The sequence below is a fragment of the Papio anubis genome, chromosome 2 (assembly GCF_008728515.1).
Source record: "Papio anubis isolate 15944 chromosome 2, Panubis1.0, whole genome shotgun sequence".
NCBI classification, from domain to species: Eukaryota; Metazoa; Chordata; class Mammalia; order Primates; family Cercopithecidae; genus Papio; species Papio anubis.
In genome coordinates, this window is record NC_044977.1 from 120,548,154 (window position 1) to 120,574,807 (window position 26,654).

The 26,654-nt window shown below is 41.5% G+C and overlaps 1 protein-coding gene and 1 long non-coding RNA gene across 2 annotated transcripts in view; one reads left to right on the forward strand and one right to left on the reverse strand.

Annotated features, from left to right (window-relative positions):
• The window catches only part of SLC7A14 (solute carrier family 7 member 14), a 122,238-nt gene extending 114,403 nt beyond the window's left edge, over nt 1-7,835 (forward strand). Inside the window, exon 8 of the mRNA XM_003894844.5 lies at nt 1-7,835. Within this exon, the coding sequence (XP_003894893.2) occupies nt 1-323 (323 nt within the window). The 3' untranslated portion in view covers nt 324-7,835.
• LOC116273803 overlaps nt 6,671-26,654 on the reverse strand; it is a 23,972-nt gene continuing 3,988 nt past the window's right edge. The window contains exon 2 of the long non-coding RNA XR_004182215.1: nt 6,671-7,078. This is a non-coding gene — a long non-coding RNA (uncharacterized LOC116273803). The remainder of the gene's footprint in view (nt 7,079-26,654) is intronic.

The window sequence follows — 26,654 nt, forward strand, 5'->3', positions numbered from 1 at the left end:
GTCTGCTCATTTATTTTGGATACGGCATCTGGAACAGCACCCTGGAAATCAGCGCTCGAGAAGAGGCCCTGCACCAAAGCACGTACCAACGCTACGACGTGGATGACCCCTTCTCAGTGGAGGAGGGTTTCTCCTACGCCACAGAGGGTGAGAGCCAAGAGGACTGGGGCGGGCCCACCGAAGACAAAGGCTTCTATTACCAACAGATGTCAGATGCGAAGGCAAACGGCCGGACAAGTAGCAAAGCGAAGAGCAAAAGCAAACACAAACAGAACTCAGAGGCCCTAATTGCAAATGATGAGTTAGATTACTCTCCAGAGTAGGAGAAACATACAAGTGGGTAGAAATGGTGATGATTGATTTTCAGTAACTTAACCTGTGGGCTAGAAGGTGAAAACTTTTTTGGCTCTCATTTCACAAATCCAGCCTTCCCCAAATTCAATCCCTAGTCATAGCCTGTCATTTGCTACTTTTGCTCTTCAGGATAGTTCTGTTGAAGGGCTTAACCTGGGTCCCCTAAGTGGTCACCTTGTTAAAATAAATAAATAAATAAACAAGAGGCTATCTGAAATTCCATCTTAGGTGCAACCATCAGGGCTGATGGTAGCAAATGTTTCCTAAGCCTTTGCTTTGCTGGTTGAAGCCCCAGCAGGGGCTCTGGGCAGAAGGCAGAATTTCAGTCACCTGAGACACGGAAACAAAGCTCTGTTCTTGGCATGTCAGGCTGAGCGCTGCTCCCCAAGGTCAGGGTGAGTAGGTGGGCACTGGCACTTCCTGAGCAAGCATCATTTTATCCTGCAATCTCACCCAAAATTAATTCATGCAAAAGACACATGCTTCTTTTTATTCACCAACATTCTCACAGCTTCCAAACTATAATTTTAGGATCCAGCAAAGGTCAAGGACTCTGAGACCATTTTCCCAATGGTTTCAGATTCACCGTAAAGCGGTCATGCAGACCCAGTAATATGGTAAGAAGCACCATCAAGGTTCTACGTAAATGCCCAGAAGAAAATTAAATAACCATCTCTTGCAGTGAAGGCCAGAGAGCATTGGCAGAAATTAACTCTCTGTCATGGCCTCTCTTATACCAGACTCCAGCTCCTGGTGACATGATGAAAGAGGGCAAAGGTGGAGCATGATTTCATGGCACTGATATGCCTTGAAGAAGTAGGTTGTTTGTTTTATAATCAGATAAAAATCTTTACAAGGAGAAGTGACCCAGCCACTGAGATCACATTGCAAATTCTCTTTCGTATTTCTAAAATTATAAATTCTGTAGTTTTTTGAGATATGCAACCACTTGATTGGGGTGTGCTACTCTGAAAACAAAACAGGTTGAATTACAGCTACTTAGGTAGTTGCATTCCATGAGATCACATTTCATTTCTGAACCTTATTCCTTGGGGGTAGCTCACTTTCAGAGGTGTATTTTTTTTTCCTGTTATTTCCCAGATGAGTTTCACTAAAGCCCAAAGAAATATCTACCTGGTAAGATGTAAATTTGGGCCATAAAAGGGGCTACTAAAAGAATTTTCTCAGAAACAGAATAGATGAGAGAATTTGCAAAGGAAAAAAACACACATAGGCTATAATATAAATTCTACTCTCGGGTTACAAGGATTCCTGTGGCTGCACTGAGATGTGTACAAATGTATGTGAAGGCACACTGTGAATCGAGTTATCATAAAATTAACCAAGCTATTAAAAGTAATCAAGGTATTAATAAAATCTCTGTGAGGATTTCCTGAAAGAGGGACAAAAGAAGAAATTCTTTGTCCTTTCTCTCCTGGATGTATCAGTATGACAAACGTTTTCCAGAACATATTCGCTAACACTCAAGTCTGTTCTTTCTGAAAAGCTGAGGCTCATGCCCTCTTGGCATGCTTTAGGATTATGGCAAGGAGGTAAAAGTCCATTTTTTCATTCAACTAACACTGGTTGAGAATAGACCAAATGCTAAGTGACAGGAATGAATAGAAGCATGGCATCTGCCCTTGGGGGCTACAGTCCACGGATGAGCAGCACCGGAGCCTGGTAAATGCAGATAAAACAACAAACTTGACAAGTCTCCAGGCTGATGCACTCAGTTTTAACATACATATAAAGATCAATTGAAACTAGTTTTTTAAAAATATGCTTTACATAAATTACATATCGTAATCATAGCCAATGTATACCATTAAATTAAATAACTGCAATTTTCTAGATATTTTTTATTCTTCTGTAGTCATTGTTTAGAATTCCGGTTTCCTGAGGTCATTTTATCATATTAATGTCATGCTTGACAATGCTGTGTTTTCTCTTCCCTAGAGTTAACCATAAAGATACAGTGCCTACTCTGTGAAATACATCATTGGGAATTAATTATAAACTAATTATCAGTCATCTTTTGAAAACAAAGTTTTGAATTGGCTATAGGACTCAACAGATCTGCCTGGTTTAAATACAATCTGTTAAGCTTGATATACATCTAGAGAGATGAGATCGGGTTGTATTCATTAAATATGAGAATAGTGAAATAGGAGTGCAAAATAGCCAACTCTTAACGCGGGTGAAAGAGCTTCCTTTTATTAGTGAGGTTTAAGTATTAAAGTAACAATAGCCTGGTGGCAGATGAATTCCATTTCTATAGGATGGGAATGGAAAATGTATGCTTTGGTTAACACCATTGCTATTGATTTTGTGCAGATTCTATGAACCACTCTCATTTCAGGAGCCATTTTTTCCGAATAGTATATTTGTATATTTTAAGCTTAACTCTCTTTATTTTTCTAAAGTTGATAGATCACCTCCCTAGAAACCTTACTTTAAAAAAAGAAAATCACTAAGATAGAAAAAGTTTTTTCAGGTACATAGACATATTCGTCCTCGGGTTTACCAACTTCTGTAAAACAGTCCCAGATTTCACAATGCAGTTTTCAAATATCATCAATCACTAGAATGACAATATTATTATTTTCCTAACAGGTTTCTAAACGATGTATTTGTGGGACCACATTAAAAGTAAGATCACCTTATAATTATCTTAGAAACTTTGCCCCTTGAAGGGAGTCCAAGGAAGACCTACACTTCATTGAATTCTGAATAGCAAAAGCTCTCTGAGTGAGATTTCATTGTGTGATTTGTGGTTTGGAGCCAATTACTTCATTTTTTTCAGATTTTATTCTACTTATCTATTGGTACTCTGCTTCATTTCCGAAGGATTTGAGGCAGTTACTAAAATATATATAATACAAAACAAGAATTAAGTGAGGAACTCAGGGCAAATAAAAATAGGAACAGAAAGGATAAGACAAAACTAGATGTATATTTAGTGCATAAATGCAGAGCCCTGATATGCTTTACTAAATTTGCCCCCGATGAGGGGCACCATGAAAAATAATAGAATCGCTGGCAATGACAAGAACAAGCACTTCTGCATGATAAGAACAAATTTTTCCTCATGCGGGCAAAGGTTTGAAATAGCATAGGTCATTAAAATCCACAGATAAGCTTCAAACCTAGATTTTGCTAGCTACATGTGCCTGGCATATAGTGTCTATTTAAGAAATACCTGATGATTGACAGAATGAATGAATTGGAGGAAAATGAAATATTTATTCAACAATTATCTGTGGAGTGCCTATTATGTACTGTGGCAGATACTGATACCGTAAGTCAGATAAAAATCCAGCTCTTAAGAAATAGAGGAAATAGAGCTTGGTGTGGTGGCATATGCCTATGATCCCAGATAGTTGAGAGACTGAGGGAGGAGGATCATTTGAGCCCAGGGGTTCAAGGCTGCAGTGAGCTACGATCATGCCACTGTACTCCAGCCTGGGTAACAGAAGAATACCCTGTCTCTTAAAAAGAAAAATGAAATAGGGGAAATGGGATATATAAATAAAGAACAATAGTGAAAGTGTCAGGTGAGATGAGGGAATTGTAATGCGCTGTGGCGGTTCAAATATGAAGAAAGCCTTTTTCCTCTGGAAAGGTCATAAAGAATGTCACACGTGTGTCAGAACTTGTGAAATGGGCATAATTTTATCAAGTAGAAATGAGAGAAAGGCCTGCCAGGCAAAGGATCAGTATGAGTAAGGTCTACTAGCTTGCTGTCTTCTGACTAAGAATTTGTGCTGTGCCTCCATCAAGTGAAAGCAAGGAGCTAGTTTGCCTGGAGCACATGATTTATGCATGACAATAAGAAATAATGCTAGGAAGGCAGGTGAGGGCTCACTCACAGAGAGACTTGAATGTCACACTGAGCTGGCTGGCTTTCCTCGGGTGAGAGAGTGGGAAATAATTGCGGAACTGAGGAAAGTGTGAATCCAGGAAGGCTGAACTTTAAGAAAGCTGAGACAGTGGCTTCCTTGCCTATGCAAGGAACTAACAAGCCACATATACACTCCAAGTTGATTTAACAAATCAAAGGGGAAAATAGCTGTACTTTGAGTCCTGTGTCTGCGTTCATCATTAACCTAAGAGAAATATAGTCGTTTAATACGTGGACAGGCAACACAATTTAACAGCCACTTTAAAGTTTTCAACAATAGGTTTCAACAACCAAACCTAACAACTCGTTATATCCATCTAATCTAAACAGTAAAACCTCAGCTCCAGGTTTTACTGAGCTTGAGTTCTACTTTTTTTTTTTTTTTTGAGACAGAGTCTAACTCTGTCGCCCAGGCTAGAGTGCAGTGGCATGATCTTGGCTCACTGCAACCTCTACCTCCTGGGTTCAAGCGATTCTCCTGCCTCAGTCTCCCAAGTAGCTGGGATTATAGGCATGTGCCAGTTCTACTTCTTAGTAACAAACTAGTAGCTATACAAATGCCTACATAATGGTCATGATAAATCTGTTTAAATAAATGGCGGGCAGAAGGGAGTTGTTGAATTTAACAATCCATCCTTCTTCAGAATCTATGGCTCAGCCAGAATATGAATCTAGTAATTATTAGAAAACAAAACACAAACTCCTTCAAAGAAATCTCTCTCCTCTATTCTGCTGAAAAGGGTTGGTAAACCTGACATCCTTTCTTTTGTTGGAAGACAAATCCAACATTTGTTAGACATCCAACATTTGTTGGAAGTCTATCTTACAAGGAACCACCTCTTATCTACAACATAAACAGAAGCTACATCAGGTCAAAAATCCACATAGAGGACTGGAGAAAATTGCTGTCCGCTTTCGCACTAGGTTTTACCAGGGGCCCAAGATGTCAGAGGAAAGTCCACGGAGGGCCAGCCGTAGGTTTACCTAATTATGAATCTCAGATTAGAATGTCTTATTGTGTGGAAAAGTCAGAAATCAGAAAATGTGTCTGAAGCCAGAGCGAGGGTCTGCTTAAGGAGTCTATGCAGCAGGTAGGGGTCCACTCTTGGGGTTTAAGCCTCAGGTCAGTGAGCAGTGCAGAGGTGCTCCGAACTTCCTATGGGGGGAAAGAGAGGAGAGCAAAGGAAACACACTCCAGAGGTTGCCACAAGGGCTGTGTGCCAGCGCTCCATTTTCATGCTGTTTGGAACAAGACGTGCCAAGGAAGATGTTTCTATCCAAAGTTTTCACAGAGCCTCTGCTTCCCCTGTACCTGTGCAGCTCCCTGAAACTGAGGACCCATGTGTCTGCAAAGACCTCTAGAGATCCTAAGAGAGAGGGGCACCAGCAGGTAACCAGTGGTGGCCTGGCCATGAAAGAGTATTTGAAATTAAACAGAGGGCAAGTGCAGAAACAGCATCCCAAACCGCAGACCCCACCACAAGCAGGAACCAGAAAGCTGAAGTTTCACAAACGAGTTTAATTTGTATTTCTCACTGGGAATGGGGATGGGTAGCAAAAAGCCCCTTTCGTGTGCATAATTGTTAGTCCTATGTCCTACTTTTATTTTCTCTAAGACTTTTAGAAGAAAGGCTGTTTTAATTTTTTTTCTCTCCTCAAGAGCAACTTCCTTTTTACAATGCTTTCCTCTTCTTGCTCTGCTTGAGTAATGCATGCATCATTCTGAAATACCTAGGCAGTCGCCTTTTGCCAAAATTACTTCTCTAAGAAAATAGAGTGTTCTTTTTTTAGGACTTAGAGCCCACAAGGGGTGAGTGGAAGTTTTGTAGCCCATCAAAGGAGAATATGTGTTCTGCATTATCAACTAAAACAGTGTACAAAATCATTAAACTGGGCTGGGCATGGTGGTTCACGCCTGTAATCCCAGCACTTTGGGAGGCCGAGGCAGGTGGATCACCTGAGGTTAGGAGTTCAAGACCAGTCTGACCAACATGGAGAAACCCCATCTCTACTAAAAATAAATAATTAGCTGGGTGTGGTGTTGCATGCCTGTAATCCCAGCTATTTGGGAGGCTGAGGCAGGAGAATCGCTTGAACCCGGGAGGCGGAGGTTGCGGTGAGTCGAGATCGCACCATTGCACTCCAGCCTGGGCAACAAGAGCGAAACTCTGTCTCAAAAAAAAAAAAAAAATCTTTTAACTGTGTTCTGCACACACACACAGAATTACAAAATCCCTATAGGACTTTCACAGATAGCTTTGGGCTTAAGGTCTTCGGACAGCAGGTAGTTCTAATTTCTTACTCTCTGGGACATTTAGTACATGTTGGTACACATAAGGAAAGAAAATGGCTTATATTAGAACTAGGAAACAGGGGCAGCCTGGATTTTTATGGTAGGGACTCACTCTGTGCTTTTTTTTTTTTTTTTTTCCTATTAAGTTTTCTTGACACACTGACATTGGTAACATTGGCTAAAGGGAATTGTGAGTCATGTGAATTTCGCCTGCAGTGCAGACTTTAAAGGACTGTGTTCATTCTGATTTGGAGATGAAGAGAATGTTCCATGCACATCTGTCGATTGGTCTTGGCAGTTGCTGATATACTTGTCTCATTCACACTCCCAAAGGCGAGGATTTACACTGGAAATTATAAACCCTCACTTTCCAAAGCAAAGATACTGTTAATTTTATGATGGTGCATAAATACCTCAACTGTCTGGGCTGAGAGAGGGGGCTGCAGGTTTTTAAGAGAGCAGCTATAGTCCTCATTCCATGTAGTCACACCATCTGATGACAGGACTCCACATTCTAGCTTTTCTCACTGTGGAAAAGAAACGTTACTGTTTAATTCATATCCAAAGTTATAAATACAGCTTGTAAATTTTACTAACTTGTTTATTTTTTGTTTGGTCCTTGAGAAGTACAACTTGCATTTGCAGATGGTAATTCCTAGTGTTGTTCTCTGCTATTTTTTTTTTTTTTTTTGGTATGAAATTGCTGTATTTGTTAAAGTTTGTTCGTTTTGTGGTTTTTAATTCCCATTGGTGCACTGTACAATGTAGTGTATCATGAAGAAAGAAATAATATGCAGATGTATTATGAAATGTGTTTTATTTTCAAATGTGTGGTGTTGACAATAATATTGATTTATCAAGATACTAAGGGAAAATTCGAAATTTAACAAAATGTGTATATTTTAATAAATGCATAAAGCTTTATTGTGTGCCTTTAAATTTAAAAATGGGTTTATAAAGAAAGTCAGAAACAAAAGTGTCTTACTATAACATATCCATAGTAATGTAAAGCTTTTACACAAGAGACTACCAAAAAAAAGAAAGAAAAGAAAAAGGAGCCTTCCCATATTTTGTTAACCTTCACCAAAACCTGAAGTCTGTTACTTTTTTTCCATTCTTAAGTGGAGATGAATAAGTGAATTTCGCCTTAAGTGTTTCAATTGTCCTTTGTAGAAAAGCCAGATAAATGAGCTCATTTTGAATTGCATTATTGTGGAAAATTCATTTTCAGAATAAAACATTTTAAAAATTTAAATCGACTAATAAAATTTAAATTTGAAGAAAGTCAGTGCCATCCTACCTCTTTAAATTTACTTTACTTCCATGAGGAGAATATGAAAGTTACACTTTAGTGGGCTCTCAGGAGAACCTGATGTGGCGCTGTCTCCCTCTCATGTTCTTCTAACAAGGGTACCCTCTGTCAGGGACCGTGCTCACTACACTGCCTCATTAATTACCCCACTCCCAGTACAGTCCTACTCAAGCCACAGCCCCCCACACCTTCTGCACCATCTTACATCTAATACAGAACATTCAGTTCATTGCCCCATTTATTTTAAAGAACAATTAGAAGAACAGTACCTGCCTACAGTCTCAAACCAAATTACCATAGCATTGATGGTGGCTTAATTGATCTTACTTGATGGTGCAGGTGGTGATACCTGGAGAAAAAGGTAGAGGGGGTAGCAGGGCCACATATTTTCCATATCACATGGGATGCAAAGACAATGTCATCTCTTTATTTCCTGCAACTCAGTGATCTCCCTTGCAACAGTCCACCTGCCTGGATAGCAGGGGAAGAAAAACAACCCATAAATGTATTAATGTTTTATACATAAATGTATTGTGTAATCATGTCTTAAATGTATTAAGGTATGATGGAATCCCAGTTGATTTCCATTTAGTGTTTTTAGATGGCTGAGTCCCTTTGGGATAAATTCTCAGTCTTTTGGATTTTCTCCCCTCCTCCTTGCTTCTCTCCAAATGATTTCTGGAAACAGAGCTTCTGTGATCTCATAAGGAGAGGGGTGCAGATGAGAACTAGGGTGCTCTGGACCCTTAGCCACTGCTTCTGCAGAATAGCTACCTGGACTGGCCCCGGACAGTCCACTGAGGAGAACCTGGCCCATCTAGCCATGTGGGCTTCATGATGACATTCACTTTCAAAGTCTGCAGGGCTGGCACTGAACCCAGTTATCAAGTTCCTGCACAATGATGCTTCTTCCCTCAGACTCCAGGCCTGGGCTGACCCACCGAGCCCTCAGCACTTTAGAATCCACTGCACGTCACCCTGAGTCTTGGGGAACCAGGATCACCACCTTAGGCTCGAGTATCCAGCCACTTCCTTCACTAATAATACACATTCATTCCTGAGCTCTGCTCATTGAGACTTGGAGCCAATGATGCGCTGCAGCTGGCTCATGAAAATGATTGGTAACTTACGACTTTTGTGAGTCAGTTGCTAAATGCAACATTATTAAAACTTAAATTCTATAAACTTACAAATAAATTAATTACAATGAAAACAAAGGCAATAAATACTCAAAACTATTTTACTATGTTTTACTGTTATCTATGCTCTCGAGGTTATTTACAATTATTGTATCTGTATGGGGGAAACACTACATAATGACGAGCTATTGCACATCTCTTCCCAACTCTGTGTTTAGTGAATTCACATCGGTAGCTTGAAATCAGCCGTAGTGGAAGAATTTACACTATGGGAATTGGAAAATGCTACAAAATCGGATCTGTTTTTCTCTCTCAGAGAGCTGGCTGTAAACATTTACCAGCACATCACTGCTTACATCCTTTCCAACTACATATACCATTACCCCCAACATACAATGTTTTCAGGATATCTCACTCCTACCACACCTCCACCCACAGAGGAGGGGAAGCCTGGACAAGGATTTTTCCCCCTCTGTTCTACCTCTATTTCTCTTCCCCTGCCCACTATCCATCAGGACCAGCAGGGGCTGGGTTTCCACTCTTCGTTCCTTCTGACAAGGACTCCCTCTACATATTATCTTGCATATGTCCTTCTGGGGACAACAGCCTCATAACTGGTGAAAGAATTGCCCTTTTTTTTTTTTTTCCATGGAAGAGACTACAAATAGTATCCAAGAGGAGTCACAGGACAATCTAGAGTAGGGATTACCAGGATAAAAAATAATTGGATTAATATTCCAAAATACAACCTTATTACATGGGTCTTAAAATTAAAAGGTTATTCAATAACAAGTATTGGGAAGGATGTGAAAAAATTAGAACCGTTGTGTACTGATGGGAATCTAAAAGGGTATAAACTCTACGAAAAACAGTATGGCAGTTCCATGGCCGGGCACGGGGGCTCACACCAGTATTCCCAGCACTTTGGGAGGCTGGGACGGGCGGATCACTTGAGGTCAGGAGTTTGAGACCAGCCTTCCCAACAGGGTCAAACCCCATCTCTACTAAAAATACAAAAATTAGCCAGACGTGGTGGTACACACTTGTAATCCCAGCTACTTGGGAGGCTGAAGTGGGAGGACTGCTTGAGCTTGGGAGTTTGAGGCTGCAGGGAGCTGAGATTGTGCCACTGCACTCCAGCCTGGGCAACAGAGTGAGACTCTGTCTCAAAACAAAACAAAAACAAATAAAAAAGAAACAGTGTGGCAGTTCCTAAAAAAATTCAACGTATAATTACCATATAATCCAGCAATTCCATGTCTGTGTATATATCTAAAAGAATTGAAAGCAACATTTCTAAGAATATTTGTACACCCATGTTCATAACAACATTATTCACAATAGCTAAAACATGAAAACAACTCAATTGTCCACCAATGAGTGAATGGATAAGCAAAATGTGACCTATACATACAATGGAATATTCAGCTTAAAAAGGAAGGACATTCTGACATATGCTATAACATGGATGAACTTGGAAAACATTATGCTGAGTGAAATAAGCCAATCAGTCAAGCTCGGTGACACACCCCTATAATCCCAGCACTTTGGAAGGCTGAGGCTGGTAGATTGCTTGAACCCAGGAGTTCGAGATCAGCCTGGGAAATATGAGGAAACCCAGTCTCTACAAAAAAATACAAAATTTAGCTAGGCATGGTGGTAATCCCAGCCTGCAATCCCAGCTACTCAGGAGGCTGAGGTGGGTGGAACCCTTGACCAGCCTAGGCAACATGATAACCCCATCCATACAAAAAAATATGAAAATTAGCCAGGTGTGGTGGCAGATGCCTGTAGTCCCAGCTATTCAGGAGGCTGAGGTGGGAGGATCGTTTGAGCCTTGGTGCCCAAGGCTGCAGTAAGCCATGATTTTGCCACTGCACTCCAGCCTGGGCAACAGAGCAAGACACTGTCTCAAAAAAAAAAAAAAAAAAATTAAATACTTTCACAAACTATGCACCCAGCAAAGGCCTAACATCCAGGTTCTGGAGATTTCTCAAAGAACTTAAAATAGGCCAGGCACAGTGGCTTACTCCTATAATTCCAGCTCTTTGGGAGACTGAGGCAGGTGGATCACTTGAGGTCAGGAGTTCGAGAACAGCCTAGCCAACATGGTGAAACTCCATCTCTAAAAATACAAAAATTAGCCAGATGTGGTTGCACACATCTGTAATCCCAGCTACTTGAGAGGCTGAGGCAGGAGAGTCACTTGAGCCTAGGAAATGGAGGTTGCAGCGAGCCAAGGTCACACCACTACACTCCAGCTTGAGCAACAGAGCGAGACTCTATCTCAAAAAAAAAAAAAAAAAAAACAACAGAGCTACCATTCAACCCAGCAATCCCATTACTGGGTATATACCCAAAAGAAAATAATCATTCTACCTTCTGCCAAAAAGACACATGAACTTATACGTTCATCACTGCACCATTTACAATAGCACAGACATGGAATCAACCCAGGTGCCCATCAATGGTAGATTGTATAAAGAAAATGTGGTACAGATATGCCATGGAATACTATGCAGCCATAAAAAAGAATGAAATCATGTCCTTTGCAGCAACATGGATGCAGCTGGAGGCCATAATCTTAAACAAATTAACATAGGAACAGAAAACCAAATACCACATGTTCTCGCTTATAAGTGGGAGCTAAACACTGAACACTCATGGATATAAATATGGGAACAATAGTCACTGTGGACTACTTGGGGGTGTGAAAGAACTACCTACAGGGTGCTATGCTCACTACCTGGGTGATGGAACCCATACTCCAAACCACAGCATCACGCAATATCCCCATGTAACAAAGCTGCACATGGACCCCTGTATCTAAAATAAAAGTTGAAATTTAAAAAAATAAGAAATATTTATTCCATTAGAAATTCAGGACATCTTCATAAGCCAAACAGTTCTTCCACATTTTATTTCCAGCTATCAACAGTTCGCTGACTGGCAAAGAGAGCCCTTTCTGTGCCAAATTCTCTTCCACTTCTTTCCCCACCTGAGTTGAGGATAGGTCCTTCCATTCTCTCATCAACCTCAATCAAATCCAGGGCAGAAAAAACACCTAGCTCTGAGGCTCAGAGAGAAAACCACGTGCTCCCATTTCTACAACCTAAAAATTCAAACTTTCCGAGCTTTTATTATATGTATGTGTTAGCCTGATGCTTACCCATCAGAGCCATGCAGAGTGTTTTTAGGAAGGAATGGGCCCTTTGTAGGTCAATTAACTCGATGAGATAAGCATTGCAGCAGGCTTTCCTTCAGAGAGGGGAAATACGAATGATTTGTGACTCTAATTAACTTCAAACAGAGCAACAGGAATGCAATTTGGAACATAATCCAAAGAGGAAATAGTCCATCCCAATTCAATTCTGGTGGCTGGAAGACTGATTTAATTTCCTTCCTAGTGGAGACACTCCTCACAGGGTGGGATGGGGAGGAGCGAGGGGTTTCCTGGTCACGGGATTTCCCTGTTTCATGAAGTTCTATTTCCAAAGCAGCCCCTTTCATGTACTGGGATTAAGTTTAAGATGTGGATGCAATGTCCTTGGCTTCCTCACTCGCCATGTCAATCTTGTAAGAGAAGGTGGAGATTGGATTAACCAACGTTGGTGGAAAGGGCAGGGAAGGAGATGTCCTCCAAGGATGCTTCCATAGCAAGCTGTGAGCCTTGAGGAGCAGCAGAAGAAAGCACCTCTGCTCTATCTGCTCTCTGATGCCAGAAATTCCTCCATTGGAAACAAAGTCTGGCGTTCCTCAATAAGGAGATTGTTAAGTGCCTTCACAGTTAACTCCCCCTGGAAGAAGGAACACAGCGTCTTAATTCACCCACGTTGAGATACGAACGACTGACATCATCAGTTCCTTCTAAGAAAGCAGGTTTTCATAAGCCATGAGAAAAAAAAAATTCTGAGGTCCCTGGGTGCCTGAGAGGGAGTTAACGGGACTCCGGTACAGAAGGGAGAGGCCAGGGTCCCAAAGACGCACTTCACAACTTTTCCCCAAGATAGCTCTAAATACAACAAGGGCTGGAAGACACCATAAACGTGCCCTGAAATGAAGCCCGCAAGGACCACTCTGACGGGAGAGATGGCGGCCAGGAGCAAAGAGGCTCGGACTTAGAAAGAGAGACCCAGCTCGCCATTGCTATCTATGTAAATGCAAGCAAGACAGAAAGGTAGTGAACATGCTCTCCTGCTTCCTGCTGCAAGCTGGCACCTAGTGCGGAGCCTGGGACACAAGAGGCACTGAATAAATATTTCCTGAAGGAGTGAATACATGGAAGTTAAGTTTTCCTGCCGGGTGCAGTGGCTCACGCCTGTAATCCCAACACTTTGGGAGGCCGAGGCAGGCGGATCACCTGAGTGAGTTCCAGACCAGCCTGGCCAACATGGTGAAACTTCGTCTCTATTAAAAATACAAAGCTAGCCAGGCGTGGTGGCGGGCGCCTATAATGCCAGCTACTCAGGAGGCTGAGCCAAAAAAATCGCTTTAACCAGGGAGGCGGATGTTGCAGTCAGCTGGGATAGCACCATTGCACTCCAGCCTGGGGTAACAAGAGCAAAACTCTGTCTAAAAAAACAAAAGTTAAGTTTTCCATCAGCATCCAGATACCCTCAGTATGCTCCCGCTAAAGCAGAGAACAATTTCAATCACTCTGTTTAAATATTCAACAGTTCTATCTGAAAGATTTCAGATCTTTCGAATCACTTTTAGAAAATGATCCTGGGCCGGGCGCGGTGGCTCAAGCCTGTAATCCCAGCACTTTGGGAGGCCGAGATGGGTGGATCACGAGGTCAGGCGATCGAGACCATCCTGGCTAACACGGTGAAACCCCGTCTCTACCAAAAAAATACAAAAAACTAGCGGGGCGAGGTGGCAGGCGCCGGTAGTCCCAGCTGCTCGGGGAGGCTGAGGCAGGAGAATGGCGTAAACCCGGGAGGCGGAGCTTGCAGTGAGTCGAGATGACACCACTGCACTCCAGCCTGGGCGACTGAGCGAGACTCCATCTCAAAAAGAAAAAAAAGAAAAAGAAAATGATCCTAAGAAAATAAATCACCAGATTTATTTATCTATAACTACAGGGGAAAAATACCAAAAAAAATTGAAATCGACTTAATGCCCCAAACTAGAAATTGTTTAAATTAATTATGGTGTATCTATAAAACTCAATACTGTATAGCCATCTAAAAACAAGTTTTCAAAGAATGTTTAATGACATGAGGAATGGTAATTATGTTAAATTTTAAAAGTAGGATGCAAAGTGTATATTTAGTATATATTTAGTTTTGAATAAGTATGTGTATTTTATATAGCATAGAAAAATATTTGGAAAAAGATTATATAAAGTGTTAATGATTGTTACCTCTAAAAATTCTGATTTGGGGTGGTTTTGCATTTCTTTTTTATACTTTTTTATTTTCTCTAGGTGTTCTTCAAAGCATATTTTACTTTTCTAATCAGAAATAAAAATAATCTTTATTTCTTATGGCAGAAGGGCCTTTTCGAATATTTGTCATGTTCTCACTGACAAACCAAGAAGGCCTCCTGGCACCTCTTTGCAAACAATGACACAGATAATAGAAGCTATCCTCTCAAGGCCACACCATACACAGGCCACTCTCCCTACATGGCATATACAGGCTTAGGATGCTTATATTCTGTCAGCAGAAAGAATTCACACTCAGAGTTCATTGGCTTGGATGTTTGGCCTACATACATACTGGTTTTAGATGGAGTGTTTTTTTTTTTCAGGATGTAAGTATGATTTCATCATTTCACACATATAAATTCTCAGGAAGAAAAGTGTATTGGGGGTTCTGGAAAGATGGTCACCTTAATGATAGCATAGAATACCATTTCTATAGGTCAGCCTTGAACTTAGATGTCCTTGATCTCTGAAGAATGTCATAACACTGCCTTATTCGTAACATAGTGCTACAACATAAACCCCAAACATATTGTTAAGGACTAAATACTAGTGTGAATTTGTTCCAGATGTCAAAGTTTTCCAGAAAATTACAATTTTAAAGGACAAATGCATATATTTGTGTATTTCATTGTAAATATTCAGCTTAATTGTTCCACCAAGTTTGGGGATACCGCTTGCCATAATGGCCAATAATTATTTGTTAAATTAGATTGAACAGAATTTTATCCACATCTACCAAAAATGTAATTATTTATAAAATGTGTATATGGTTCATTTGTAAATGAAATATATCCTTCGCTAAGGTCATTTCTCCACTAAAATCTTCAGTGGCTCCCTGCTGCCAACAGAGCAAATTCCCTCACAGCCCGCATGGCACCCAGCTCTCCAGGCTTGTGTCTGCCCCTCCCCCAGGCATCCTATATCCTGACCTCAACCAACAACTCAGTGTTTCCTGAGCACATTCTCTTTTCTTGTGTCTTCTTGAATGTCCTTGGCCCACTTGTTGGTTCAGCATACTCCTATTTATCCTTCAAGTTCTTCTCAAAAGTATCTCCTCTCTTTGACTTTCTGGAATTTGCCGTCTGTCTCCCTTCTTCCCCCACAAGTTCCCATAGCATTCATTTTTTCATGTACTTTCATATACGTAGCATTTACATGTTGAATACAGTTATTGGTTTATATGTCTCTCTGTCTCTTCCCCTGTGGATCAGAAGCTTCCAAAAAGATACAAAAAAGAAAATATTAATTCTTTTAATTCCTAAAATGTTTTTAATCTCAGGATTAAGAAAAATTAAGCCTCATATTTAATATGTAAGGCCTAATTTGTATCGCATTGTATTGTATCATGGAGTTTACTATGGATTTAGGTGGAGTCACATATTTATCAGAGCATCCTTCTGTGGTCTGATGACCGTGTGGGTTGTCAGGTGCTCCCGAGGATAGAGGATCCTCATCAATGAGGAGGGATGGGCAGTGCCACCCTCACTCTTCATTTGAGGTATGATAGTTGGTAGATTATAAATGCCCATTTAAGTAGCTATTTACATTGCATTACCTGTTTCTTCTAAACTAACCCCATAAAAATGAACTAGTCATTTTAAAAGATTCCTGCAAAGACATCATAAAATAGCCATTGCAGTGAAAACAGTGAAGCCAAAAGTACGAAAGTTTGCCATGTAACCAGAATTTAAAAACAAAATAAGGCCAGGCATAGTGACTCACACCTGTAATTCCAGCACATTGGGAGGACGAGGCAGGTGGATCACCTGAGGTCAAGAGTTCAAGACCAGCCTGGCCAACATGGTGAAATCCCATCCCTACCAAACATAAAAAATTATCCAGGTGTGGTGCAGGGTGCCTATAATCTTAGCTACTTGGGAGGCTGAGGCAGGAGAATCACTTCAACCTGGGAGGCAGAGCTTGCAGTGCCACTGCACTTCAGCCTGGGCAACAGAGTGAGACTCCGTCTCCAAAAAAAATAAATAAATAAGTAAATAAATATAAGCACTGTTAACTGTGATTTTATGAGAAATAATCTGTGAACTCATGAGAAAGCAATTGCTTTTCAAAGGAAATGAGTTCTCTGGAGAGACCATTTTGAGCAAAGATATTTGGACAGGTATATTATCTTATTAATGAAAATATTGATGTGTCATCCATAAAAATAGTCCTATCATATATACAGAAAACTTAGAATTTTTAAACCTGGTTAAGTAATCTTACAAATCAAGAGTCTCCATGGGCTTTCAAGCCATTTAGAAATGCAAAAATGCAGCCGGGCACAGTGGCTCACACCTGTAATCCTAGCACTTTGGGAGGTCGAGGCAGGGAGATCATCTGAGGTCCGGAATTTGAGACCAGCCTGGCCAACATGGTGAAACCCCATCTCTACTAAAAATACAAAAAGTAGCTGGGTGTGGTTGTGTGTGCCTGTAATACCAGCTACCTGGGAAGCTGAGGCAGGAGAATTGCTGGAACCTGGGAGGTGGAGGCTGCAGTGAGCCAAGATTGCGCTGTTGCACTCCAGCCTGGGTGACAGAGCAAGACTCCATCTCAAAAAAAAAAAAAAGAAAAAGAAAAAGAAATACAAAAATGCAACATATTCTGATTAGCTTGCAAGAACAACTGAAAGGCATGAAGGAAAACGGAGAAACTACTGCCAAATTTTAATGTAAATCTGCAAAATTTTTAATATAAATCTTTGCATTATACCCTTTGACACAGGGTATAATGATATGATTATGTATTTCTGCTGTATGGTTCTGTGTATCCAGACGAGATTTTTTTTTTCAGCTAAAGCAGCCACTGAAACCAAGTAATAAAATTCACTGAACTAAGAATCAGACTTTTGAATGTTTTTATCCCAAATATTAAACAATGAAGTAGGTTCAAATATTGATTTCACTAAAATGTTATGACTAACAAAAAAAGAAAAAAGTTTGTATCATTAATAAATAATATGAAATAAAATTAAAATTTTATTCTAAATAAAATTTATTTTATTTTAAATAAAATTAAAATATTATTTCATTTTTTCTTATTCTTTAACTTTTTGTGTACATTTTATGCTGTACATGATACAATACTACAGTTGCACATCTGTATAAACAATTAAACATACGTATGTACATTTATTGCCAGAGGAGATAGTTAATAAAAGTTTGCAGAATGAGAATCTTCTTATAAGATCTGATAGTATAGATATAAAAAATGGCATGAGTCCTATACAGAAAATGTGAAGAAAGATATAAAAAGGGGGGAGTGGGGAGAGAAAACGAAGCTGTTGGGAGGCCATGGTCTATTTATTTTATAATAATCAAAGGGAGAGAAATCCTCTCTAAAAATTTTGGTGGCCTAACATTTAAGCTACACTACTGGTTAAAAGACAAAAATGTGGAATTATCTATCCATATAAGAAAGTATATTAGAGAAGAATTATATCTTGAAGTTTAGTAGCATTTTCTAGCAAACTCTCAAGATCTGATCACTAAAAACTAAATTCATTTGACAGAACAAAGGCACATTCTAGTATCTTCCCTAAGAACACACTAATTTGAATTCATGTATATGATGAATTCTATTAAGTTTCTAAAAAATGCCCAGCTGGTTTTTGGAAAAAAAAAAAAACATAGATGGAAATTAGAGGCATTGTTATCACTTATATAGCAATTTAGTGCTTTGAAAATGAGATGGAAACATGTTTTGTTTTCTTCTCACACATCCTGTGGAACTTTTGTTTCCACTTAACAGGTTAGAAGGTGGATGCATGTGAAGCTAATCCACTTACTGTTGTACCCATATCTTCAGTTGCCCACAAAATATTTTACCTCAATTCTTCAGTAAAACTTGAATCTTAAAAACGGCTCTTTTTAGGTGCTGGAATTCATTTAATGACCTAATGAGATGAGGAGAGCAAATCTGGTGGCAACCAAATGAACTAGGGATGGGGCAAAGGGACAGCAGACAATTTGAGAACAAATAAAAAGAAAAACAACTTTCACCATGGAGGGTAAACATATGGAACTTGTTAACTTCAAGTGACAGTGCCAGCTGAAACATTCTGGGGTTCAAGGAGGGTTCAGAGGCATTCATGGAGAACAACTCTCTAACAGGCTACGAAATGAAAGTTGGATTTGTTCCGGAGACAATGCCTGGCTTTGGAGGTGGCCCTCCAAAGTGTCCTCCAGGAGGACACTTACCCAATCCTTCTCCCCATCAGGAGCACAGCAGCTACCCCGGCCTGACACAGTGCGAGATTCTTTTGTCCTTATCATGACATCAGAAATAAATTCCAAATCCTAATACACAGAAGGAGTCTTTGATGGCCTCCCAGCCACAGCTTGGCCCAGCACCCTCCCTTGGAGGGAAAGTGCAGGACTGAGAAATCAGAATCCTGGCTCTCTTTCTTTTCCATCCTGAAGCCAATTTTTTTTTTTTTTTTTTTTTTTTTAACAAAACCAAGGCTCTGTTTTCCCTCTAGGGGTCTTCCAGGATCAAAAGTGGCTTAAAAAGACCTCTTGATCTAGTGTACGCTCTTGTTTTATTTTCAAGTTTTAAGCCAAAACTGGTTAACTTCAAAAGGGCTATGTGCAAAAATCCTAATATCATTTTCCTAAAGAGGTCTTGTTGAATGATTGATATTTTGAGGGTTTTCCAGCCCAATGATTTCTTTGCTGAAAACAGAGCATACCCACTCATTTTGGCATTTTGTTTGCCAACCAAATCGACAGCCTGAACACTGTCCATTCCCTCACCTTAACAACACTGGGACTTGCTAACAAGTGCTGCCCCCGGTGAACCACATCTACCAAAAAGCATTTGTGTGTGCCTTTACTTTCTGCATACATCCCTGTCATTAATTAGGACCTCAAGGCCTACCAGAGAGTTTATTTCCTTCCCTAGCGAATTTCCTTTATGTCCTGAAAATCTGTTTGTGAAGTGGTAGAGAATATGAGTCTATATTTCCTCTTTCCAGAGATACAAATATCCAAGAGCCCTTATATCATAGAGAAGCTTGAGTTCCCTTTATTTTCCAATTGACTACAGACAAAGGATTATTTTCTAAGAAAATCTGTTTTGAAAAACCATGAGGTCCAGAATTTAACCCTACCCCTAAACTAATATTTTTTAACTGGGAAAATATTTGTGTTAAATTTTTTTTTTTTTTTGAGATGGAGTCTCACTCTGTCACCCAGACAGAAGTGCAGTGGCACAATCTTGGTTCAATGCAACCTCTGCCTCCCAGGTTCAAGCGATCCTCCTGCCTCTGCCTCCCGAGTAGCTGGGATCACAGGCATGCACCACCACATCCAGCTACTTTTTTGTATTTTTTTAGTAGGCGGGGTTTAGCCGTTGGCCAGGCTGGTCTCCACTCCTGACCTCAGGTGATCCACCCACCTTGGCCTCCCAAAGTGCTGGGATTATAGGTGTGAGCCAGTGTGCCTGGCCCTCTTTCATTCTTTCTTTCTTTCTTCCTTCCTTCTTCCTTCCCAGCTGTAACAGCTTTTCTTTCTTTCTTTCTTTCTTTCCTTCTTTCTTTCTTTCTTTCTCTTTCTCTCTCTCTTTCTCTCTCTCTCTCTCTCTCTGCTTTTTGAGACAACTTGGCTCTATGCATGGCCCAGGCTGGGAGTGCAGTGCTTCCTCGCCCCAGCTCAGTGCAACCTCTGCCTCCCAGGTTCAAGTGATTCTCCTGCCTCAGCCTCCCAATGCTTCCGGGTTATGGCTGCCACCGCCTGGCTGATTTTTTCGTTTTTTAGTAGAGACAGGGTTTCACTATATTGGGTGGCTTCGATTACTCCAAACTTCTGACCTCAAGTGATCCACCTGCCTCAGCCTCCCAAAGTGCTGGGATTACAGGCATGAGCCACTGCACCTGGACTAAAAATCTTCTAATAAGTCTGAATCTGTCCTTTTATTAAAATGACTTTCCATTCTCTTTCTTTTTTTTTTTTTTTTTTTTAACAGAGTCTCATTCTCTCACCCTGGGTGGAGTGCAGCGGTGCCATCAAGGCTCACTGCTGCAGCCTCGACCTCCCAGGTTCAAGCAATCCTCCCATCTCAGACTCCTGGCTAGCTGAGACTATAGGTGTGCGCCAACACGCCAGGCTAATCTTTCTATTTTTTGTAGAGACAGAGTTTCTCCATGTTGCCCAGGCTAGTCTTTAACTCCTGGGCTCGAGAAATCCTCCTGCCTAGGCCTCCCAAAATGCTGGGATTACAGGCATGAGCCACTGCATCTGGCCTTCATTCCACTTTCTTAGGGAGTAAGTTCCACTTGAAGGCTAGAGTAGCGGTTAATACCTCAGGCTTTACATCCAGACTGCAAAGTTTATAATTCTGGCTGTAGAACCTTAGGCAATTTACTTAACCTCTCCATGCCTCTGTTTTCTCATCTATAAAATGGGTATGTTAACAGCCTCTAACTCATGGGACTGCTGTAAGAATTAAGTGAATAAATACATGTGTGTTGTATTGTTACTGTTTTAAGTAAAATTGTGTTTCTGTAATATCCTATGAGAAAGGTGTGTTTTTTACATTCTCACCTTACTGTAGTTTATGAAACATAATTTAGTTTCATTTCATAAACTCTAAGCATACCATAGCAGTAAGAGAACTGGCCTTAACTTCAGAAGACTTGAGTTCAAATATTGACCTTGATACTTGCCAGCTCTGTAATCTTGGCTCGTTACCTCATCTCCCTGAAGCCCAATCTCTTAACATGGAAAAAGGAGATGACACCTTCCTTATAGAATTGTTAGAAAGTGTGACTTAGGCTACAAGTTTCCCCCAAAATCTATTGTCTTATTCTTACAGACTTAATCCAAATTTTATCTAGGCTCCCAGCCTGCTAGAATAAAGGCCAGGACCAGCTTCATGGACATGCAACCTGTGCGATCTCACAGGCCCCGCAAGCAGAAGGACCCAGCACTTGGTTTAATGCTCGGCTGTCAACATCTTGAAATTCTTAATAATTTGGTCATTGAACTGGTGTTTTGTTTTTTTGGTGGAGGGGACAAAGTCCTTTTCTGTCTCCCAGGCTGGAGTGCAGTGGTGAGAACTCGGTTCACTGCAACCTCCGCCTCCCGGGTTCAAGTGATTCTCCTGCCTCAGCCTCCCAAGTAGCTGGATTACAGGCACACACCACTACACCTGGCTAATTTGTGTATTTTTAGTAGAGATGGGGTTTTACCATGTTGGCCCAGGCTGACCTCGAACTCCTGACCTCAGGTGATCTGCCCACCTCGGTCTCCCAAAGTGCTGGGATTACAGGCGTGAGCCACCATGCCTGGCCTGAACTGGTATTTTTTAAGTGAAGTCTGATGGGACAATGGAGCATGCAAAGAAGCAGAGAAAATATGTGTAACATATGCATGAGAATCATTGCTTCAATTCTCCACTCTGCTCTGCTAAACTGTATCTGGCCATGCATTTTATGTACATGCCAGTGCCACTGAGTCAGCTATGTTTTTGCTGCACTTGACACAGTAGAAGCTGAGTTCTGACACCTGGAGAGTTTTTTAATTATTCTGACAAGCAAAAGAGTGATGCCTTCAACTAAGTTCCAGCTCTAAGAAGAAACAGCGTGCTCCTCCGCAGGTCTCAGCAGGACATCCCACAGAAGCCTGAAGACGGCACTTCTCCGCCAGTATCTCATTGTTTTTGCTCATATTAAGTCAATAAACTTTAGGAAGTTTAGGAATTGACTGACTTTCCACACCCACAAAAAAGGTACAACCTTGGGGGAAGACGTAGTTGAAGTTAGTATGCATTTATACATCAAATATTCCTCCTTTTTTTTTTTTTTTTTTTTTTTTTTGAGATGTCGTCTCACTCCGTTGCCAGGTTGGAGTGCTATGGCACCATCTCACCTCACTGCAACTTCTGACTGCCTAGTTCAAGCGATTCTCCTGCCTCAGCCTCCCGAGTAGCTGGGATTACAGGCACGCGCCACCTCGCCCAGCTAATTTTTGTATTTTTAGGAGAGACAGGGTTTCACCATGTTGGCCAGGATGGTCTCAATCTCCTGACCTCATGATCCGGCCGCCCCGGCCTCCCAAAGTGCTAAGATTACAGGCACGTGCCACCACACCCGACCACATCAAATATTCTTTAACCTCTTATCTTTAATCTGTGCAATGATGTGTGTCTGCTGGTATTTTATTTTACCCTCTCAGCCAGGGCCGGGCATAGTGGCTCGTGCCTGTAATCCCAGCACTTGGAGAGGGGGAGATGAGTGGATCACTTGAGGCCGGGAGTTTGAGACCAGCCTGGCCAACATGGCAAAACCTCATCTCTACTAAAACCACAAAAATTAGCCTGGTATGGTGGCTCACGCCTGTAATCCCAGCTACTCAGGAAGTTGAGGCATGAGAATCACTTGAGCCCAGGAGGTGGAGGTTTCCATGAGCCAAGATCACGCCACTGCATTGCAGCCTGAGCAACAGAGTGAGCCTCTGTCTTAAAAAAAGAAAAGAATTCAATTATTTGAAGTGTAACTTTTCAAAGATTAAAGATGACAATGATAACAAACTAATATCATTATTATTCATGACATGCCTGACTTTGCCACTAGACTCTGAGTTATTTGAGCCTGGTACTGTCTCTGTGCTTCCTTTTTATATCTGGTGGCTAATGCATGGCTGGCACATAACAAGTGCTCATTAAATGTTTGCTTGATTAGTTAACTATTTAACAAACGAATGAATGAATGAATAATATGATTTTAGCAGACACTCACAAAACTCATTTTAAGATGATCAAAGTTTTGGCCGGGCGCGGTGGCTCACGCCTGTAATCCCAGCACTTTGGAAGGCCGAGGCGGGTGGATCACAAGGTCAGGAGATCGAGACCATGGTGAAACCCCGTCTCTACTAAAAATACAAAAAATGAGCCGGGCGCGGTGGCGGGCGCCTGTAGTCCCAGCTACTCGGGAGGCTGAGGCAGGAGAATGGCATGAACCCAGGAGGCGGAGCTTTCAGTGAGCCAGGATCACGCCACTGCACTCCAGCTTGGGCGACAGAGCGAGACTCCGTCTCAAAAAAAAAAAAAGATGATCAAAGTTTTAAGAATTTGTGAATTTTTAAATAATATGAAATTTTTAAAGTCTTAATCAAATATCAATAAGCTCTAAAGAAGCCCAGATGTGAAACACAGCACAGCCATGAATTATGTATCTAACCTCATTCCCTGAAAGCCTGCTTATTCAGAATTCTGTTCCATTCTGAACAGAAGGCAGAATGAGGGGAGATTTTTCATTAATAAAAGCTTTTTAGATTTACTGAAAATGTAAATAGTTTTAGGGAAAGAGTTTAAAATTTACAATAATTCTCCAGGATATTGTTCTTATAAAGAGTCGCTTGTTTAGTGATAATTGATTCTCTCCCAAAGACCATCTTGATGAGATTATAGGGCAATGGGCAGGGAGGAGACAATGAGAATGATTGAATCATACTTTGGGATATTGGTGAATGTAACAGACATGTGTTACTTTGGATTCTTTCAGCATTCACGTCCCTTAGGCACCTTAATTTTTGGGGGGAGACCCTCCTCTTTTTCACCCCCACCAACCCACAGGGAAAAAAAAATAGAGAGAGAGCATAAGACCTAGGCCTGGCCCAATTTCCCTAGCTACATACAGTGATGGGCTCAGGGGCAGGCACATGACTTTTCTAAGCCAACCAGATGCTACCTTCTGGTATTTTAATCTTAAACCAAGTGACGAAAAGACTGAACACAGCTGGAGTTCCTTCATCCTAGCAACAGAACCCTTGCAAAACTGTCTACTTTTTGCTTGCCCTTCTCTGAGTTTGGTTTTTCTGAAAAACTAAATTTTCTTCCCCCGAAACCCTATTTTCCAATCTCCCCCCTCCCCCCGAAAAAAATCCCTCCTTTGTTTCGTCTATCCAGAGTCTGTTTCTCTTGCTCATAATCAAAGATCCTTATGTGAATATTTTTAATAAAAGCCAGGTAGGTTTCTGAAGGGCCTTGCATGCCAAGCTAAGGCAGTTGCATTTTATGCAGTGGGCAAAGGGGGAACTCAAAGGATGACAAGCCAGGGAAGCACCTGTTGAGATCTTGGTATTGACAAAGGGGAAGCTAGACACGAAGGAGGAAAGGCAAGAGGCATCCAGGAAGGAAATGGTGCGGTCTTGAGGAGAGACAGAGACAGCAAGAATGGAGAGGGGAGAAGCTCCAGAGTGGACAATCACGGTAGCATTAATGGGAAAGAAGGTAGTTCAGAACCAGGATCTGGCTTGGATTCCAGAGAGCAAGCAGAGGAAGAGAAACGGAGGCATCCCTGAACCTGAGCAGTAGTATTGTAGGACCTTCTGTGTGTACCCAAAGCATGACCAGTTCCAACAGGGAAGGTAGATTTGGGAATCGGTTTTGAATCAATGTCCTAAGCAAGCCCAGCACTCATTTGTGAAGTATTTACTGGCAGACACTCAGAGAATAGCCCCTACTCTGCCCCATGAGGTCTGAGCAGCTTCCAGATTTTGAGGCTCTCTATTCCTTGATCTGTTCCTGCCATATTCAGGCTTAACTGTGCATGTGCTCTGAGAGCCATTGTCTGGCCTGCCCTCTGTCTACATTTTCCAGGCTCCCTGGACTTCTGACTGGGTAGGTCAACCAAAGAGAGGCACTGGCAGATGACTGGAGGGCAGGAGAAGGGGAGAAACCACGGTATTTTTCCCTCTTTTGCTCTGCTTTGGGTAGTGTATTTAGCAGGGGCTGAGTCACCTCCCTGGTCCCAGATCCTACAAGACCCCTTCCCTCTGTGGTCTTAGCCCTCAAGAGGCAGTCCCACCATGGTCTCAGATCCCCCTAGGTGGCCCTAGCCTCTGGGTTCTATTCATAGCCTCCTCCTATTGCCTCTTCATCCCCTGTTAGTGGCTTCCAGCTATTGCCAAACTCTGAGTTACCTCACCATCTTGCTTGACTTCTCGACTGTTCCATTATCTACAACCAATTCCCTGTATTAAATTCCCTCTGTTTGAAATCCTAAGGTGGTTGCTTTTTTCCTGAACTCTGATTTAGCCAGCTAGTATAGGGAATAGAGGTATGGGGGGAGTACACGTGTGGTGGAGGTGGGTGAGGAAGGTGTCTATGGGTTTAAGTTAGGATAAACGTTAGTGATAAAACCTCACCCTTTTTCCTTGCATAAATTTACAAGCAGCAGCCCACATATGAGACCTCCTCAGGATTAAGGTCTAAACCAATTGTTTCAGGAAGCCCTCTATCCTCGTAGACTTTTTTGATTGAAAGTGACAGTGACTCACGTCATACTTCCTTTGACCAAAAACTATGTCGCTGGCTCCTCCAGGGTCACCTAGAATGAGACACCTCAACGTTGTCGGGCTCCCTGCTCTCTATCTCTCATTTCTGCTTCCTCTCCCTTCCTACAGATAAGCTTCTTCACAAGACTTACGGACACCATGGATACTAGAAGCTCTTCTAAATGGAGAAAAACGGTGTCCTCTCACAACTGCAGTTTGAAAAGTTCCAGGAGAGAACTTGATTGGCCTGACTTGGGTCACACATCCATCTTCTGGACCTAACGTTCTGGCAAAGGAAGGCCATAGTTCCATTCAGAACACATGGCTGATGAAAGAAAAGGTGAAATCCTCCAAAGGAAGAGGGAAAAACAGACTTGGACTTTGTAGGAATGTGTCTATAAACAGAGTCTCTGCCAAGTCAGAATTCTTTTGGTTGCAATTGACAAAACTCAAATAGGAAAAGTAAAAGAATTGGTGGAGGTATTGGTTTATGTAACCAAATGGCTTTTATGAAGCTGGCCTCAGAAACTATGGAATCAAGCTCCCCATATATCATGGAACTCTCTGTTCTATGGCCTCCACTTCTCTCTGCATTTTGGCCTCATTTTCCCAGACTCACTCTTTCCACAGAGCTTGAATGGCAGCTTGCTAAGAGCTTCTAGACTCACACCTTTCCAGTTTTGCTATCAGAGAAATGTGCTCTATCCCATGGCTCCAATAAAGAATGGGCTCTGGCTGGTCCAGTTTAGATGAAAAGCTGCCCTCCTGGGCCAATCCCAGTTATCTCAGGGCAGTGAGGTACTGTGATTGACCCAGCCTGAATTAGGCACTCACCCCAAGACCAGAAGGATGGGCCAAATAAGATAAAGACAGCTCTCATTCTGATGGAATGGCTAGTTCAGAGAAGGAGCGGCTCCCCAAAACTACAACCCCTTCATTTTAGAG